Genomic DNA, 18581 nt, shown 5'->3' on the forward strand with positions numbered 1-18581 from the left:
TTTTTTTTTTTTTTTTAACTACCTCCGTTCCTGATGTGCATATGTGTTTGATTCTTGGTCTGTGGCACCATGTGCAAAGGTCTCATGAGCAACAAGTTTACTGTATGTTTCTAAATGGCTCGGAAGCGGCCAATTCATGTGATATTGCTGTCCATGTGGGCTTCAGTAGAAGGACCTGAAGTTAATCTTTCTCTATCATTTGGTCTCACAGCTGCTTGCGCTTGATATGAGCAATAACAAGTTATTTCGTTTGAACCACATGGAAGATCTTCATCGGAAGGCTCCTCTCCTGAAACACCTTAACCTGTCTGGCAACAAGGTAAGTGCTACATGCATCCTTTAGCCCATGGTTCCATTCTTCTGGTTCACTAGTGTTGACTTTTCCTGGATCTTCTAATCCACCTCCTTTGCTTGTGCTCTTTAGTTGAAGTCCGAGCGAGAGCTGGATCATTTGAAAGGCACGAAACTGCAAGAGTTGTGGTTGGATCGGAACCCCCTGTGCGACACATTCCTAGACCGGTCCACATACATCAGGTCAGTCTGCGACACCGTGAACCACAGCAGTATCGGCAGAGAGTCAGACAAGCTCCAGGCTGGAAAACTACTAGTGTTCGAAAGGTCTCCACAAAAGGTCATGTGGGAGTTGTGCATCACCTGACGTCATCTGTTTTGTTGTTTTGTGGTTATAGGGTGATCGAATGTCTCTCCGGAAGGAGCAGTGTTTCCAGCCCAGGAGATCTGTGCGGGTTGACTTCTAAGGGGAGGTGAACGGTGGGCGTTTTCCTGCCCTGATTGATTGATACTTGTAAATGGGAATGCTTAAAATGAGTTTAGTCCTTAAATTGTATTGGTTTAAAAAAAAAAAAGAGGAATCTAAGATGTAGTCTCCGTTTGCTTTGTATCATCGGCTAATAGAGGAGTGTGCTGTTCAGAATTATATGTTTAGTATTCATGGCATCTGTCTGGGAGTCTCCAGTAAAGTCTGAATCGTGAGATTTGTATCCATGGCCCATAACTAGGTAGCCTTTATTAGTACGTTTTCCTAGTATTGAGTGTGTTGTCCTAGAAATGCCTGGGATTGTTTGAATTTCTTGTCCTTCGGTCTGCCGCTCAAGGCTCTTATTGCCTGAGGTGGTCTAAAATACATTGTTTTGTATCCAGGACCTGCAAAAGTTCACAATGGTCTATTTATCTGCTTTGTGTTTGTGGTCCCTATCTTTGGATACTCTAGATGATGTGAACTCTTGGCTTTGTTTCGTGGCCACATGCTTGAGAATACCCAGGGTGATATGAACTCCCTATTAACTTTAAAAGCCAAGCATAGAATTGTCTGATTTTAGTCTTGTATCCCCTGGCCATGTTTGTGATGGCCTTAACTTCGTTTTTTATTTCCACTATTCACATCCCATGTATGGGTTTGTCTTAGTATCTACTCTTATGTTCATGGTCCTTGCCTAGGGTGGTCTGTATTTCCAGTTAGGTTTTTGGGACCCATATCTGGGAATTCCATTGCAGGTATGAATTCCTGGGCATATATGTCCGGAATACTTGGGGTGGTCTGAACTCCTGGTATTTTTTTTCTTATTTTTTAAATATTTCTCCAATCTTTGTGCGGAATGCCTTGGTTATTATGAATTCTTCTATTTTTGTCTGTTGGGATGACTTGAAGACTCCTCCACATAAATGGAAGTAATTGCCTGTACACTTCACGTGCACAGTACTAAGAATGGAGGGCATCTTAAAGGCAGAGGAGGTCAATTTTGTTCATACGCTCCTGTGCTGTGAAAGAGAGAATGCTCCTTCTGAATTCAACTTTCTCCTAGGCTCCAAGAATTCAGTTTGTGGGCAATTGAACTTTGCTTCTCTTTCCTGCAATCAGTCAACATGCCGTCTGTCACTCCACATCTTTTTCCTGGGTTTTCCATTGTCTGATTCCTCCATTATCTCACCCCCTCAGCCTTACTCTCTAGATGATTGATTATTCCCTGAAAGTCCAGCTGGGTTTGCCAGTGGTTGAATACTGTAATTTGGTACTTTCACTGAAAGTGTAGGCTGTCTGCTTCATGCCTTTGAAGTAGCACGTTGATTACCCAAATAACTGATTGCTAATGGCACTAGCCCGTTTCAACACAAGACTTTCAGGTTGTTGTATTGGTTCTCATCAAATTGTACAAGATTAATCTATTAGCAGCCTCCGTTCCTTGCATTATGAAGTGGTATATATTCCAAGTGTCTACTTATAAGAATGAAAATGGAGCTGTTCCTCTTAGGCTTGCTTGTGTCTCTTGTTCCCTTCTCCCTTTTTACTGTTTCTCATTTTCATTGTACCTAAATACTTCTGGCTAAATGAAATACATTGATCTTCCTACTCCGGCTGTGCAGACTACAGATTTTTTTGGGGTTGGAGAGTTGTGGTTGCAGCACTGATTTGTCAAAGCTTGAGTGAATATTGAAGTCTGATGTTACCCTGCACAACCAGCCCTGACAAGTTCTTCTGCTGTGGCTGAGCTCTCTCCCCACTAGTTGGGTATTTTTCTATACATTTCTTTTTTCCCCCCTGTTTGAATGAGACAGATCTTGTGCCCAGATTATCTCGTTGAGCGCCGTGGGTGAGTATGCTACAGGTAAGTATGAAAGGTGGAGGACAGCCTTATTCCAGTGCCCTGTTGTACTGCTCATCTTTTCTTAATGGGCGCCTCAAACCAGAGGATCCCGTGCCAGCACTTGTAGAATTCCTGTGCAATTTTATCTAGGCCCATCCCTTCTCCATGATTCATCCCTTCACCACTATTTAATTTGTCAGATTTGTGCCTATCCAAATGCTCCTGTGGGGCACAGACAAACTGATGGCTTGCACTTGGTGGAATCACCCCTTAATTCTTCTCTCATATCATTACAGCTTTCCTTTTATGGAAATAATTCTTCATCTTCTATATACCACAAGCTAAAACCAATAGCACTTTTCTCCCATTTGAAAAATTTCTTGCTCTCTTTATGGTTTTCCTATAGTAGGGTGAAAATGTGTTTCCACCACCATTTTTGCTCCCTCTCTTGTACTTGAGCATTCAGAGGGCTCCTAATCTACCCATTTCCTTCCTCCTCATACTGTGGAGTCTCTATAGGGTGCCATTAGTGCATCAGTTTTCAAAGAGGCAGCGTGCAGTGGTCGGTACTGGGAAGATAGTTAAATACAATAGAGCGTAAGTTAACCACTGCTGCCCAGCTGATTGGTCAGGGTAGCCTCTTCGTGCTCCTAACCCAGTGCTGTAAATTAACTTGTTGGTACTTCTCACCACAGTACTTCTATTTTCTTTTCTGGTTTGGAGAGCCTGCCTTCAACCGATGTTCATACCACTAAACATAGGAGGTTCTAGAAGATTGCTGTGGCCTCTTGAGTGAAAGTCATGGAATTCCCAGATAGATCTATACTACACTTTTTCTACTAAAATGTTTGCTATTAAATACAGTACGAGTTATGATCGTTTCCCTTACTGTTGAGCTTTGTATGATTCTTAATCATAAGAGGTCCCTTCATGACGTAAAAAATGTTCTATGAATTCATAGCCTCTTTGCTCCCAGTAACCCCTCACTATGTTCCCTTTTTCAATTTCGTGCTAACTGGTTGATTTTCCTACCCACAAAAATACATGTGTATCCTGTGCAATTAGATGTGAGTAGGGCATAGGCTATGTTGCTCCTTTCAGGACATTTCACAGCAGCATATTCTTAACAAGTATTCACCCCACCCATTGATTCTCTTTGCCCTATAACATGTTGCTGAGGGAAGAGGGGCGAGGTAGACTCTTTAGGCTGTGCTTGCGGTAATCTCTTCCTAACCCGATTTGAAAACTCACTTTTATCTCTCGTCTTTTTTTATTTTATTATTTATTTATTTTGATGCGGTGTACTGCAGTGCAATCCGGGAACGCTTTCCGAAGCTGTTGCGTCTGGTAAGAGATTTTTCCTTCTACACTATGAGTTTTGTAGTCACATCTGACAGGTGTGCTTTCAGTGGGATTGTTTGATTTCTAACCATATATTTTTAACCACTCTCATATTCTTTCTTCACATGCACTCTATACCTTGCTCTTTATTTCCTACTTTAATTTTTCCTCAGGATGGCCATGATCTACCCCCTCCTATTTCCTTTGATGTAGAAGCTCCCACGACGCTCCCACCTTCTAAGGTGAGTAAGATATAATGGCACTGGTGAGCAAGGGTACATGGCTGCACTATGCCGCATGAAATAAATTTAAATTATTGAATGGTATCTTTTAATGCATAATTTTCTGCTGCATAATCATAGTTGGCTTTGTTTTAGCTGTCCGAGGGCAGATCTCAACATTTTTAACCTGTTACGTTTTAGTACATTATGATGAGATGTAATTATTTGAAGGCTTGATGAAACAGGTGGACTCTGAAAGGACTTGTGCATAATTTTAGGTTTTTAAGTCCTGTTGCAAAGTAATGTAGAAATTACTGTAGGCCTCTTAAGGTCTATTTAGCTTTTTAGGTCTCGGCTCGAAGGCTGCGCTTGCGCAGTCTCAGTCCGAGATTTAATGACTTGGAGAAGAGGGGCTTGAACCCGCCCCTCTTCTCCCCTCTTCTCCATTGGCTGGCCTCTTGAATGCTGGCCAGCCATTGGAGAAGAGGTTTGTCTCTCGGAACAGGCCCCGTCCTTTTCGGATTCGGGGGCGTGTTTTTTGCTACTTTTCTGATTATCTCCTCCAGCCAATGGCAAGAGGAGAACACGCCCCCGAATCCGAAAGCGCCGCTGCCTTTCTCCGAGGCATTTCTGCTTCGCCTCGGAGAAAGGCAGTGGTGTGCTTGGAATCTGTGTGAAGTTACCTAGGTACACTAATGCGTAAAGTTGTTTGGGTGCGTGCCCAAGCGTGCGCCTAAAGGTAGAGGCTACCTTTTAGTGCAGGTGCCTTGTTGAGATGCGTTCTGGCCCTCCAGTCGGTCTGACTCTACCTCCAGACTCCTGAGACTGTTTGTGGAGCGACTTTGCAGCTGCCGTTTTACGGGAATTTGAGTTTTATGGGGGGGAAAAAAGCGGCGGCAGCGGTGCCTGCCCGCCTGCTGCTGAATAAATACTTTTATTTACCTCCCGCGCCAGTCCTCTACGCTCGCACTTTTAAGAACCAAACCTGCTTCTGTTTAACACATTACCGGGGTCGTGCTGCTTTCACGGTAGCCCCTGGCGGCGGCCCTCGTGAGGGCAGGGACTGCGCCATGCGCGTTCTTCCCGCGCCAGGAGGAAGCTGCATAGTTTAGCGCCATTAGAAAGACACAAGGCCGCCGGAGCTCGACTGTCTTCTGAGTGCCTCAGTCTGGACAGCTGGTAGCACCGCAGCTAAAGCAATTAGCTTTGGGGCCAAGAAGGTAGTCGGGCGAGCAAGCACATTCGCATAGCTCCTGGCAAACCGGGTGAACTGTGTCTACCCGCGGCGTTGTGGGACCCACCCCACCACAGGCACTCACTCAGGCCAAGCCCCTCAGCGAAATGGCACAACGAAACAGACACAAGCTTAAAGTCCGCTTTATCAGGACAGGTATGCAGCAGAAATTCACAATTACCTGCAATATACAGCAAACTCGCCTCACCAGTACATTTGAACAACCAATTCCCACACCCATAAACCTTCCCCAACATGAATAGCCCCCATCCAAACAATGCAAACATTCAGCTCCACCCCCTTCAAGGTATGCACCATCCTTCTACACCTGATCCAAGAACTGCACCCCTGTACTCCACCTGCCAAGGCCCTCTAGCAAGGCCCCAACCCTTCGTGCCTTGTGCCTGAGCCCCATGTTTGTCTGCCACCTGTCATAACATCAGTGACCAGAGAAACGCAGCCATCCACACCAAGAAAGGGGAGGAGGTGTGGTCCGTCGGCTAGACTGCCGACTTTGGTGCTGCCAACCAGGGTTCGAGCCTCGAGGTCGCGTCCACATCCTGTGATTCTGGACAAATCACTTAATCTCCCCGTGCCTGAATATGTAATGTAAATACGGTGCTCATGTACAGCGCTCCAATACCTTCGGGTCGAGTTCACGCTATATAAAAGATGCAAATAAATAAGTAAATAAATAAAGTGGAGCAAAATACTTCTCAAATCTTGCACTACAGCTAACCACGAGAAAGGGAGGGACCGGGAAAGGACACTGCCTATCATAACCACAGCACAGCTGGAATTGTACCCACTGCCCTTCACACTGTCTTGTGTGCTTTTTGGACCCAGCTCACCGTATTCGTCTCTCGCTGATATGCTTCTCTGCCACCTACTCAGTGTGTTTTTTTTCTCTTGCCTGTGTGTTTCTCTTCCCACTCCTGTGCTAGTGTTGCTCTCTTGTCTGTGTGCTTCTCTTGACCATGTGCTTTTCAAACACCACCTGCGCTCGTGATTCTCTGCCACAGCTCTCCGTGTTTCTCTTTCTTGCCCATGTACATTTCTGCCCCTCTCTCGATATTCCTTTCTTGTCTGTGTGCATCTCTCACCTATGTGCTTCTCCCTTTGCCTTGTGTTCTATTCTGTTGCATCCCCCATCCTCTAAATGACCGGCTTCTCTTTTGAAAGATTTTGAAGTAAAAAAGGTTTGATCTTACGCTCCTGTGATTTTTTTTTTTCATCAATCCATCTCATATTGGTAAATAAAAAAGGCACCTGTATGCATGTACATGACTGTCACTGCATTTTTTCCCTTTTGCCATGCTGCACAGCATCGGCTATGCTGCATACTATTGGTAAAAAAACATAGGCGTGGCATAATCCAATCCCATGTGGAATATCTGTGCTGTCTTGGGTGGCAGTTCAGAGTGCTGGTTAAGTGTTGTGTTGAAGATTTGTGGTGGGGGTTATGAGCAATGCCAATAGCTCTAACTTTAACAATGCCGAGACCATTGCATTGTAAATGCTTGTTCTATAATTGATTACTTTTTCTTCTCTTGCCACCATGTTTTTCTTTCCGCTTATTTTTTACTGCTGTAGCTTTTCTTTACCTCAACTTTATTGTAATGTTGTTTTTGATATCCTTTCTCCACTGTTCTTTTTCTATTTTACCTTTTATTTTCTAAAGTCATGGCATTGGGTGATCTGACACCTGGGTCAGCATCTGATTCCACGACATGCAACTCATTTTCTGAATCTAATAATTGTACAATAGTGTCACAGGAAATCAGGATTAAACCTTCCCCATTTTTTTTCAATTTGCAGGCTTAGACTATCCCCCCCCCTCTCTTTCCCCCTTCCTCAATCCCACCCCTTTGCCTCTTCATTGAGTCTTTTTAGCAAAATGCCTTCTCGAGCCTCCTCCATCAGGAATATTCTAAGGATGCAAATGTACAAAACCTGTCCATTTTGAAACTCTTGTTAGAGGCAAATAACTTTTTGTTTCTTCTGTATCTTATTTGCAGGGAAGTTACTTCGGATCCGATGACATTAAAGTTCTAGTGCTGCGGTTCCTGCATCAGTAAGTGCATCCCTGATTGTGACATAATGTGATTAGAGCTTGTGGTGAGGGTAGAGTGATAGTTGTGAGATGGCATTCCACAAGTCCTGTAGCACCCTTATGAGTTCTTAAAATCGGTCCTAAATCCATCGAAGTCAATGTGTCCATGTAGGAGATTACTTGTGTTGAGTGTAGCACTGTTGTTTGTTTACTCATTTATGAATTCTTACAAGCATCCTCAACCCAATTTACATACAGCTAAGTAAAAAAAGAAATGTATAAAACCTAATCAATAAATGTTATAATCCAAGAGATTGAGTATCATCAGGCGTTGGTTGAAAGAGAAATCAGGAGAGGAGGAAGGGGCTTAAGTGATAAATAGTTGGAAGGAGAATGGATCAAGAGGGTAAGGTGTAACAAGATCATAAGCAGGAACTGAGAAGTGCTGTTGAGAGCCACGAAAGGCCAGGATAAGTAAAGAGAAAAGAGATTGTGTCTGTAGAGGTTTGTGGAGAAATAGGAGGGTAAAACAGCTTGTGGTGAAAGAGTCCAGTGGGACGGAATAGTTGAGGATAAAAGGGTGGGGAAAATGTGTTAATGATGGGAAGAGGTAAAGGGCATTATATGAGATATAGGTCAGACAGTATTTGTTAATTCTGCAAGATATCCATGTGTTGAGAGAAGCTTTTATGCATCTTGGAGATTAATTTTGTCTGTGCTGTATTCCTTGCAGATATTACTCAGTCTATGATTCGGGTGATCGTCAAGCTCTGTTGGACGCCTACCATGACGGTGCTTGTTGTTCAATCAGTACCCCATTCTTTAACCAAAGCACAAGGTGAACAACTTTGCAAACTGCATGTCTGGTTTGTTGTCTCTGATTCATCATTACTGTCTCCAAAGCAGAATAGTTGTTTGCACGGATGGTTGTTTTGGGCAGTGAGTGTTAATGATAAATTTGTCATTATTCTTAAGGGTTTTCCATAATGTAGGAAGATATTGCGCTTTTTTCTCAGGACGCATTGTAAATTCAGGACATTTTTCACTGATGTAACAACATAAAATGTGAATTTAATAATGTCCTGAAAGAAAGGAGACTGGATTGAACGTACCAGATGTCGACTAGTAGGTTTCAGTTTTGTTGCTGCTCATATGAATGATTTTGAATTTAGGAGGTTTGATTGTTTACAAGTGACGAGGGTTCTTACTGCTGAGGTCAGAGAGTCCACCAGAGTTGTTAGGCTGGCTAGTTCTGCATCTTAGGATACTCGCTGATAGTCCTGAACATAGAATATTCTTGTGCATTTGTGGGGATCCCCGAACACACTTCAATTATTTAAAGTCTGTGTTTAGATCGAGGTAGCCAATTTAATGTTCATAAAATTGGTGTGACTGCCATAAAAAAAAACAATGACAGGCCTGCTTTTTACTGAACCTTTCGGTGCCTTAAAATGACATCTAATTGAAGAATGTGACTACATTGCAGCATCTGACAAGTGGTCATTTGAGTTTCATTCTAAAAAGCCTGTTCGAGGCATATGAGCTGCAGCTCACACACTTAGGATAAGATCGCCATCTGGTGTTGGGCTCGGATGATTGCAGGTTGTTGTTGTCTTCGGAAGAAGCCTTTTGGTCACGAGATAGGTGACTCCTTTTGAGAAAGTGGCTCTGTATATACTGTTCCCTAATAGGTACAGACCGGGTGTACAGAGTCAACAGTCCCCCAAGGGTTGATAGAGGTTAAAGTTAGGTATAACCTTGCTCTCAAAAGTGGTAGCTTGGTCGAGCAGTAAGGCAGTACCAGAGGACAGTGTAAAGCATTTGTTGTACACACTCAGTCAGCAAATGGTCTCACACACTCAATAACTGAACTCTAGGCCAATAGTTTATATAAAAAATATATGCTAGTTTTATTTTTAGAACCACAAGTGGAATAAAAATATACCTTCTCAGAATGAGAGGTTGAATATAAATTCTTTTGCAATAAGCAATTGATTTTTGTAAACAGTCACAGTTGGTTGCAATAAACAATTCTATTTCCTAAACACAACAATGCATTGAGCTCAATGGTAAATTCAGGTTATTTGTAATAGATTACTTTTTAGATTACTTTTGTAATTCCAGGACTGGATCCTAGATTTAGTCCTGGGTCAGTATTCAGAATGAAGTGGTGAAAGTCGACTTAATTACTGTAATGATTTTTAAACAATATTTAGCTATTTCAAAAGTTGACACTTCGAAAATATTTCAAAGAAAACATTCAATGATTCTCTATGGCAAGAAATTCAAATTGCAGGTAGAGTACTTTATCGTTACTTTTGTAATCCAGTACTGGGTACGTGGACTCAGTACTGGGGTCTTTATCAAAAACAGGTAACTAATTACGTTTGCAGAAATTGTACGATTTTAGAAGAATATTTAAAGATTGCAGAAATCGACACTTAGAAGAAATTTCACAGAAAAGCAGTCAATGGTTTCCTATGGGAGAAAATTGGGTTACTGGTAAGTACAGATGTGAGTATTCTTCCGAGCCAGTACTGGGCACCAAGATCCAGCACTGTGAGCTCACCCAAGAATAGGTGAGTTTTTGCGTTTTTGTCGCTCGGCTAATTTTTAGTGAATATTTTAAGATTTGAAAAGTCCACACTTAGACGAAATTTCAAGAGAAAGTCTGTCAATGTTACCCTATGTAGAAAATAGAGTTAGCGGTTTTCAGGTAAGTTCTCGACTGGCAAAGTTGAGGTTCTGGGCATAGACTCAGGGGTCTCCCAAGGTCAGATAGGCACAGTTAGTTCACCCTCAGCGGCTCTAGGGCAGCCGGGTGCAGAGAGAGTTAGGCCCAATGTTAGCCTATGAGGAATAGGGAGGCCTGGTTTGGTGGCTGCTGACTAGCAGGCCACGCGGCTGTGGGAGCTGGGCTCCTGGTCACTCACTCAGGGCAAGTGGGGAAGTAGGCTAATGTAGAAGTTGCACTGCCAGGGCCACTCGGGCGGCTGGGTGCAGGGTGCTTTTGAGCCGTCGGGCGCTCAATGGGAATGCTCCAGTTGGGAAAAAGGCTGCAAGCTCGGGGACGAGGATGCTTCAGGTGCCACCACCAGTTCGAGAGGTAAGTTGGGTAGTTGGAGGTTAGGTGGATACCCCGGGATTGGGCACAGGGGGCCACAGGGCGCCGCGTGCAGGGGTGCCTTTTGGTGTCGGGAAATCTTACCCTCCGTCGATCGCGGTTAGGGGGGGGGCACCTTGTTCTGAGGCTGCAGGTTTCTTCAGGAGTGTCGAGGGGGGTCCTCGGGTGCCGGACTCGGGGTCAGTCGCCGTGGGGTTGTCCTCGGGGTCTTAGTCCACTCCGGCACTGGCCAGGCTTGGCTGGTGCAGAGTGTGCTGGGTTCGCGGTTCCGGGCTGCTGCCAGGGATTAGAAATTGGTTCTGAGTAGAGCCTCTACTCATGGGAGTCCCAGGGGCTTAGAGCCAAAAGGTAGCCAGGTCCTCCAGGTTTGGTGAGGTTGCTGGCCACAAGAGATGCCGCGCTGGAGCAGGAGCAGGTTCGAGGGTCGACAGGCCGGTAGGGCTGGGGCCAAAGCAGTTGGTGTCTTCCTCTCTTTTTAGCAGCTGCAGGGCAGGTCTTTGTTCTTCTTGCTCTTTCTTGTAGTTTTTTTTAAAAACAAATTTTATTATGTCAATATAGCCATCGCCATGCAGAGCCCTGTAACCCAGAGACATCCGCCAAATCCTTCATGCATGTACATACATGCAATAGACAATTGTATATTCAATAACTCCCCAACTCCCCCCCCCGCCCCCAACCCCCAAAGATCGCACTTCCTACTGCTAGCCTTACTCTCCCCCTTCCGTCCATCCCGCTCTCCCCTCGCAGTGTGCTCACCCCCGCACTGCCCCCAGGACCACCATCGTCCGTGTGTAGCTGCCACTATGGTTTGATCTCCCTCTCTACGGGGGGTTCCAGCCCAATTCCACGGTAATCTGCCCATCGTTTCCAGATCTTAAAGTGTTTGCGTGGGCACCCCCTGGCCTCGAAGACGGGCCGCTCCAGCCCCTTACAAAAGTCCAGGCCGTTCCATCTCATCATGGAAGGGGCTCGTGCCGCCTTCCACTCCCTTTCAATATCCCGCTTGGCCAGAGTGAGTCCCAGCAATAAGAGCTGACGTTTGTATATATTGCCCCTTATATCCTCCATGACATGGAGAAAAGCCAGTCGCGGCGAGCGGGGGAGCTCCCACCCCAGTACTTCCGAGAGGCACGCCAACACTCCCCTCCAGAATCAATCAAGGGAAGCGCACTGCCAGATAGTGTGAAAGAATGTGCCCTCTTCCCTGCCACACCTCAGGCACTCCGGGGATGCAATCAGCCCCGCCCGCCACAGCCGCACTCTCGTGAGGTACACCCGGTGTAGGTATTTAAATTGAACCAACCGGAGCCTCATGGCTATAGCAGCACCTTGCGGGGCGGCCAGCGCCTCCCTCCAATCCTCTTCCTCCAGCGCGCCCACATCTGCCTCCCAGTTCCCCCGAAGTTTGCTCAGTGTGGGGGAGCTGTGTATAACAAGGGATTGATAGATCCTGGAATTTTTTTTATCTGGTAGATCCCCCATGAAGACTTTCGCCTCCAATGGGCTGAAGTCAGGAAGCGATTCCAGTCCCATCAATGCGGGCGACAGGGCGTGCCTGAGCTGGAGATACCTAAAAAATTGCTCACGTGGCATATGGAATTCCTTCTGTAGCTCAGGGAAAGATTTAAGTGTCGTCCCTCTCATTACATCTCCCAGCGTGGAGATGCCAATGTCATCCCATCCCTTAAAACCTTGTAGGGCCGCCAAGTGGGGTAAACGCCCATTGTGCCATAGGGGAGTCTCCCGAGTCAAGGTCTGCCACCATCCCATACGGCGCAAGGCCTGCCTCCAGATTTGAAACACTATCTGTGTGACCGGGGGCTGCGCACCCCTCAGGGACGCCGAGTAGAGGAGTGTATGCAGCGTGTGGCGTCCCATAAGCTGCCGTTCCAGCGCATATGCCGGGTCTCCCCTGTCCCCGTACCACCATTCGTTAAGGACTAGAAGATGTGATGCTTGATAATATGACAGGATATCCGAGGTGGCCAGCCCTCCACAGTAGGTGGACAGGAAGCACGTCCGTATAGCCACGCGCACCCTACCCCCCTCCCACAGGAATTGCGAGTCGAGGGAGCGCCACTATTTTAAATATTGCCGATCGCCCATACAGAGTCAAGGGCATACAGGACCAGATTTTAATATCAGAGCAGACGCGCTCCCATACTGGGGCCACATTCCGCTACCAGGAGACCGCTGGCACATCCGTCAAGAACACCCCCAAATATTTCAGTCCCCCCACCGCCAACTGAACTGAAGAGGCCCACACCCCCATTTACGTGCGCTCACCCGGCGCCCACAAGGTGGACTTACGAGGGTTCATGTACAAGCCTGACGTTTCCCCGAAAACCTGCATAATGCGCAGGAGCCATGGCCCAGTCCTGTCCACATCCGTAAGAAAAAGGAGAACATCGTCTGCATATAGCGCAATCCGATCGGACAGGCCCGTGGCCCATTCAAACCCCCGAACCTGCATGTCTATGCGTATCCACCTAGCCAGCGGCTCCATAGCAAGAGCGAAAAGATATGGGGACAAAGGGCATCCCTGCCTAGTTTCGCGTCCCAAGGAGAAAGTAGGAGAGGTCGCCCCCGCTACTCGCACCGCCGCCGTGAGGTCCGTGTACAGGAGCGTTATGTAAGACAGAAACCGGGGCCCCAGATTAAGTCTGCGGAGCAATGCGAAGAGATAAACCCAGCTGAGGGAGTCAAACGCTCTATCCATGTCCGCCAGCAGCAAGGCCGCCGGCTGTCCCATCTTTTGTACGGCCGCTACTGCCACCTGCGCCCTCCGTATGTTATGTCTGGTTGCCCGCTGAGGCATGAATCCCGCCTGGTCCGGATGCACTAAGGTGGTGATATGTGGCACGAGACGGTTCACCAATGCTTTCGCCAATATTTTGGCCTCCACATTTAAAAGGGATATGGGGCAATAGGAGGCGTGTTGCTCCGGGGGTCGGCCCGGCTTATGGAAAACCACAATTTCCGCGTGTCTCTAGTCTGCCGGGAGCGCCCCCCTATCTCTGGCCTCCTCGACCACTGCCCGACAATACGGGACCACTTGCGCGCGATACCGGCGGAAGAATTCGCAGGGAAACCCGTTGGGTCCCGGGGCCTTGCCCGGGTTGAGCTCCCCCAGCGCCACCCCCAGCTCCTCATCGGTCAAGGGGGCCTCCAACTGGTCCCTCACCTCGTCGGACACCCCAATTGAAGGTAGGTCCGCGAGAAACTTATCTATAGTGGCACCTGGTAAGCATTCCCGCGGGGCGTATAGGCCTGCAAAGTAGGCAGCAAAGTTCGCGACCATATCCGGGGGATCTGTAATCGGCCGTCCTGCCGAGTCCCGAATGCCTGGCAATTCCTGGGCCCGGAAGGTGCCCTGACAGAGACGGTGCAACATTTTACTAGACTTGTCCCCCCCATTGATACACTCGGCTGCGCGTCGCCAGCCAGATTTGCCTCGCCTCGTCGAGCAACAGGGCAGCCGATGTCTGTTGCGCATATCTTGTAGTTTTTGAATCTTGGAATCTGCGGAAGGAAGGTTCAGGGTGCCCCTAAATACTAGATTTAGGGGCGTTACAGGTAGGTGAAAACCAGGGACCAATGGGTCCTTGTCCTGGGGTGGGTACACCCCCTATCCGGCCTCTCTCCTGTGGGAGGGAGGCAGTAGCCTAATCCTGATAGGGTAGGGCCTCCCATCTTCAAGATGGCGAGAGCCCGGAGATGTGCTTCACCTCGCCTCCCCCACCTGAGGGGTGGGGTGGGCAGGCTGGCACATCCCCTGTCCTTGTATGGGGTTTCCGGCCAAGCTTCCTGTCAGAGTGGGGGGTTGCAGTGGCCTGGGGAAACTCCCATAGGCGGCATGCCTTTCAAGCTTCCCGTTGCTCACCCTGGGGGAGGAGATTTATCACCTCACCCAGGATGTGCATTGTTGCAGGCCCAGGAGAGCAGGGGCTCTCCCACCCAGGGGTCCAGCAACGTGTCTGCTGTGTGGCAGCCTGGGCAGCCTCAGAGCAGACGTGGATTGTAGGTTAGTTGTAAGGGGGCATCTCTAAGATGCCCTCTAGGGTGCTTGGTACATTAAATCCCACACTGGCATCAGTGTGGGTTTAATGTGCTGAGAAGTTTGATACCAAACTTACCAGTCTTCAGTGTTGCCATTATGGTGCTGTGGAGCTCGTGTTTGACGAGCTCTCAGCACCATGTACTCTTAAATGGCAGCACTGCAATTACAGTGCCCAGGAATGGACCTGGGTACTGTAGGGGCACAGGGCTCCTGCTCCTGTGCCCACACCATGGGCATAAGGCACCCAGCCAGAGGGGTGGCTGATATATGCCTTGGCAGTGTAGGCGATGGGCATGGCACACAGAGATGTGTGCCATGTCGACTCTTAGTTTGTTTTGTCCTGCACCCAGACACTCAGCCTGCAAAGGCAGTGTGTGTGTGTGTGGGTGTGTGGGTGTGTGTGGGTGTGTGTGGGTGTGTGTGGGTGTGTGTGGGTGTGTGTGGGTGTGTGTGTGTGTGTGTAAGGGTACAGGGCCTCTAAGGGTGGCACAATGAGTGCTGCAGCCCTTAGAGGCCTTCTCTGGTCACAAGGCCCTGGGTACCTAGGGTACCATTTACCAGGGGCTGACATGTGGCCAGGGTTTGCCAATTTGGAGTTTGTGTGTTTTAAGGAAGGAACATAGGCCCTGGGCACCTGATTGGCAGGAGTCCAGGGTACACTCAGTCAAAGTACATTCAGCAATTTAGCAAAAAGTGGGGGCATACCAGGCAAGAAAGATGGCACTTTCTCACACTCCTCCTTTGGACAACAGTGCGCATGGGCATCCACTCCATCCTCAGATTGTTTTTTTCCGCCATTGGGTTCGGATGAACTTTTCCGCTCCGGCTGAAAACTTTCAAAAACCAAGCTTTTTGAAGCGAAATTCAAACTTCACACGACATCGAACATTCATCGGACCGGTTCCGGATACGGCTCATGGAAAGGACGCCTTTTAAAAAATGCCCCCAAGATGGAGCAAAGTTCCCGCACAGTGACCATCACGAGGTTTGCAACCTGTGCCTCTCGTCGGAACGCGACGAGTCCAGCTGTCCAGCCTGTGCCGCATTCCGATCCAAGAAGACTATCCGGGATCGAAGAGCTCGACGCCATATCATGGCCAGACCAGCTCTGGAACCAGAGGACATCTTTGATCAGGGCCCCGATGTCCCGGAAGAAGATTCCGAGGAACTCCAGATTATATCTGAAGCAGACGACTCAGACGACCCCATTACTCCTGGGCAGCGCGTGAGTACCTTGGCCCCTACCCTCACCCCTCCAAAAAAGGCACTGGTCAAGACTTCGCCAGCTGGCCCCAGTCGCGACCGAAAACAATCTTCAGAAGCCCCGCCTTCGAACCCGGCTCCGAAGAAATACAAGCCTTCAAGTGGTTCGGGCCCGAGTAAACCACATATTACTGTACCCCCAGCACCTTCGGCACCGAAGACGCAAGACCTCTCTGCACCGAAGCAGGCACCGATACCAAAGTCATCGAGGCCCATTGACAAACCAGCATCGAAAGCTCCCAAGCTTAAAGATCCCGTTTCGGCACCGAAACCATCGTCGGCACCGAAACCATCGTCTGCACCGAAACCATCGTCGGCACCGAAACCATCGTCGGCACCGAAACCATCGTCGGCACCGAAACCATCGTCGGCACCGAAACCATCGTCGGCACCGAAACCTTTACCGGCACCGACACAACCATCTAAGGGCCATTCTGCAAAAGACTCTACCGATCATCCAAAGCATAGATCGGAACCCAAAAAATCGACACCAAAGCCAATTACGGAGGATCATGAACTTTTCCACCCTGATCCAACGCAAAGGAAAATTTATATCAATCCTAAAACTGGACATGTCACTGCTGTGCCATATAAAAAGAGGACGCTGGACACAACACCTTCTTCAGCTCCTATAAAGAGAAAGGACTCAGCCACTTCACCCATTCGTCCTTCCTCTCTTGCACAACCTCTTACTCCACCCCCCCCCCCCCCCCCCGTCTCCACCTCCTTTACCTCTACCATCCCCTTCACATACACCAACTCCACAGGATGATGATGATCTCTTAGGGGAGGAGGTAATCCGGATGATCTTTATGAGCCTAATGATCCTTTCGCAAATCCGGACACGGTACCCTTAGACTGGGTGTACACACTACCTGATGTTCCCGATCCTACTGCATACCCTTCGAAACCCTCACCTCCAGATGACCACCTAGGGTTTGGGCAACTCATCAACAGGGCAGTACTTTATCATGGCGCCACCATGCACTCAGATGCGCCAGAAGAAGATTTTTTGCTAGACACATTTGAACAGTCTCAAAAAACAGTTCAAATCTTACCCATGATCAAAGGGGTCATAAAACACGCCCCAGAAATCTTTAAAGACCCCGTACGGGCCAGGGTACTTAACCCCCGAATTGAAAAAAAATATAGACCTGCCCCAGAGGACCCTGCTTACATTAAAGGACAGCTCCCTCTAGACTCTTTCGTAGTTTCCAACGCCAGAAAGCGGGCTAACTCCCAAACAACTGGAGACACACCGCCACCAGACAAAGAGTATAAGCTATTAGAGGCCTCAGGTAAAAGGGTTGCAGCACAAGCAGCTAACCATTGGCGTATTGCCAACACACAAGCCCTATTGGCACGCTATGACAGGGCTCATTATGATCAATTGGAAGACCTTTTACAACACTTACCAGATCAATATAAGACCCAGGCCAATGACCTCATCCAAGAGGGAAAGCTCATATCTAATGCATCAATTAAATGTGCACTAGATGCTGCGGACACTGCCTCTAGGTCAATCAACACCAGTGTACTTCTGAGACGCCATGCATGGCTACGTATTTCAGGCTTTAAGCCAGAAGTACAAACTACAATATTAAATCAACCAAGAACAGTTGTTTGGGCCAGCAGTAGATACTGCATTGGAAAAAATGAAAAAAGATACCGAGACTGCTAAATCAATGGGAGCATTACAGTCTCCACAACCACGTGGCTCCTATCGACGCTCCTTCTATAGAGGAGCCTCCAAAAATACGGGAGCAGACACCTCATCCACTTTCAAAACCTCTACGCAAACACCCCCCAATAGAGGATATTTTCGAGGAGGATATAGGGGAAATGATGCCAAAGGAAGAGGTCGAGGTAAAACCAACACTCGTACCTCCCCCGCCACTAAACAATGACTTTCCTCCACTCCCCCCAGACCATTCCACTCCAGTCGGGGGAAGACTCAAACAGTTCCTACCTATCTGGAATTCCATTACTACAGACAAGTGGGTAAGACAAATTATCCAATCTGGTTACTGCCTACAACTCACAAATACCCACCCCCAACATACCCCCCAGACATCGTCCAATGTCACAAGAACATCTTGCGCTCCTCAAGCAAGAAGTTCTTTCCTTACTTTAAAAACAGGCAATAGAGCCAGTTCCACTCTAACATCAGGGCACAGGAGTATACTCTCTATACTTCCTAATCCCCAAAAAGGACGAGACGTTAAGACCCATACTCTACCTCAGACTACTCAATCAGTATATACACTCAGATCATTTCCATATGATCACTCTTCAGCATGTGCTCCCACTACTACAACAAGGCGATTTCCTTGCCACACTAGACCTCAAGGACGCCTATTTTCACATTCCCATGCACCCTGCTCGCAGGAAGTACCTAAGATTTGTGGTGGACGGACAGCACTATCAGTTTACTGTCCTCCCATTCGGAGTGACTACTGCGTCCAGAGTCTTTACAAAATGCCTAGCAGTAGTAGCAGCACATCTCAGGAGACAACAAATTCACGTCTTCCCATATCTCGACGATTGGCTCATAAAAGCCTATTCATTCAGCAAATGCGTTCTACATACTCATCAAACTATCCAAATCTTACACAACTTGGGATTCACCATCAATTATCCCAAATCTCAACTACATCCCTCCCACATACATCAATATCTGGG

At 47.7% G+C, this 18581-nt stretch overlaps 1 protein-coding gene across 1 annotated transcript in view; it reads left to right on the plus strand.

Moving 5' to 3' along the window:
* Positions 1-18581, plus strand: part of NXF1 (nuclear RNA export factor 1) — a 391991-nt gene that overhangs the window by 228076 nt on the left and 145334 nt on the right. Inside the window, exons 9-14 of the mRNA XM_085625971.1 lie at positions 212-319; positions 425-534; positions 3914-3950; positions 4118-4186; positions 7418-7473; positions 8186-8290. Of these exons, the coding sequence (XP_085482097.1) occupies positions 212-319; positions 425-534; positions 3914-3950; positions 4118-4186; positions 7418-7473; positions 8186-8290 (485 nt within the window). The remainder of the gene's footprint in view (positions 1-211; positions 320-424; positions 535-3913; positions 3951-4117; positions 4187-7417; positions 7474-8185; positions 8291-18581) is intronic.

The sequence above is a fragment of the Triturus cristatus genome, chromosome 9 (assembly GCF_964204655.1).
Source record: "Triturus cristatus chromosome 9, aTriCri1.1, whole genome shotgun sequence".
NCBI lineage: Eukaryota > Metazoa > Chordata > Amphibia > Caudata > Salamandridae > Triturus > Triturus cristatus.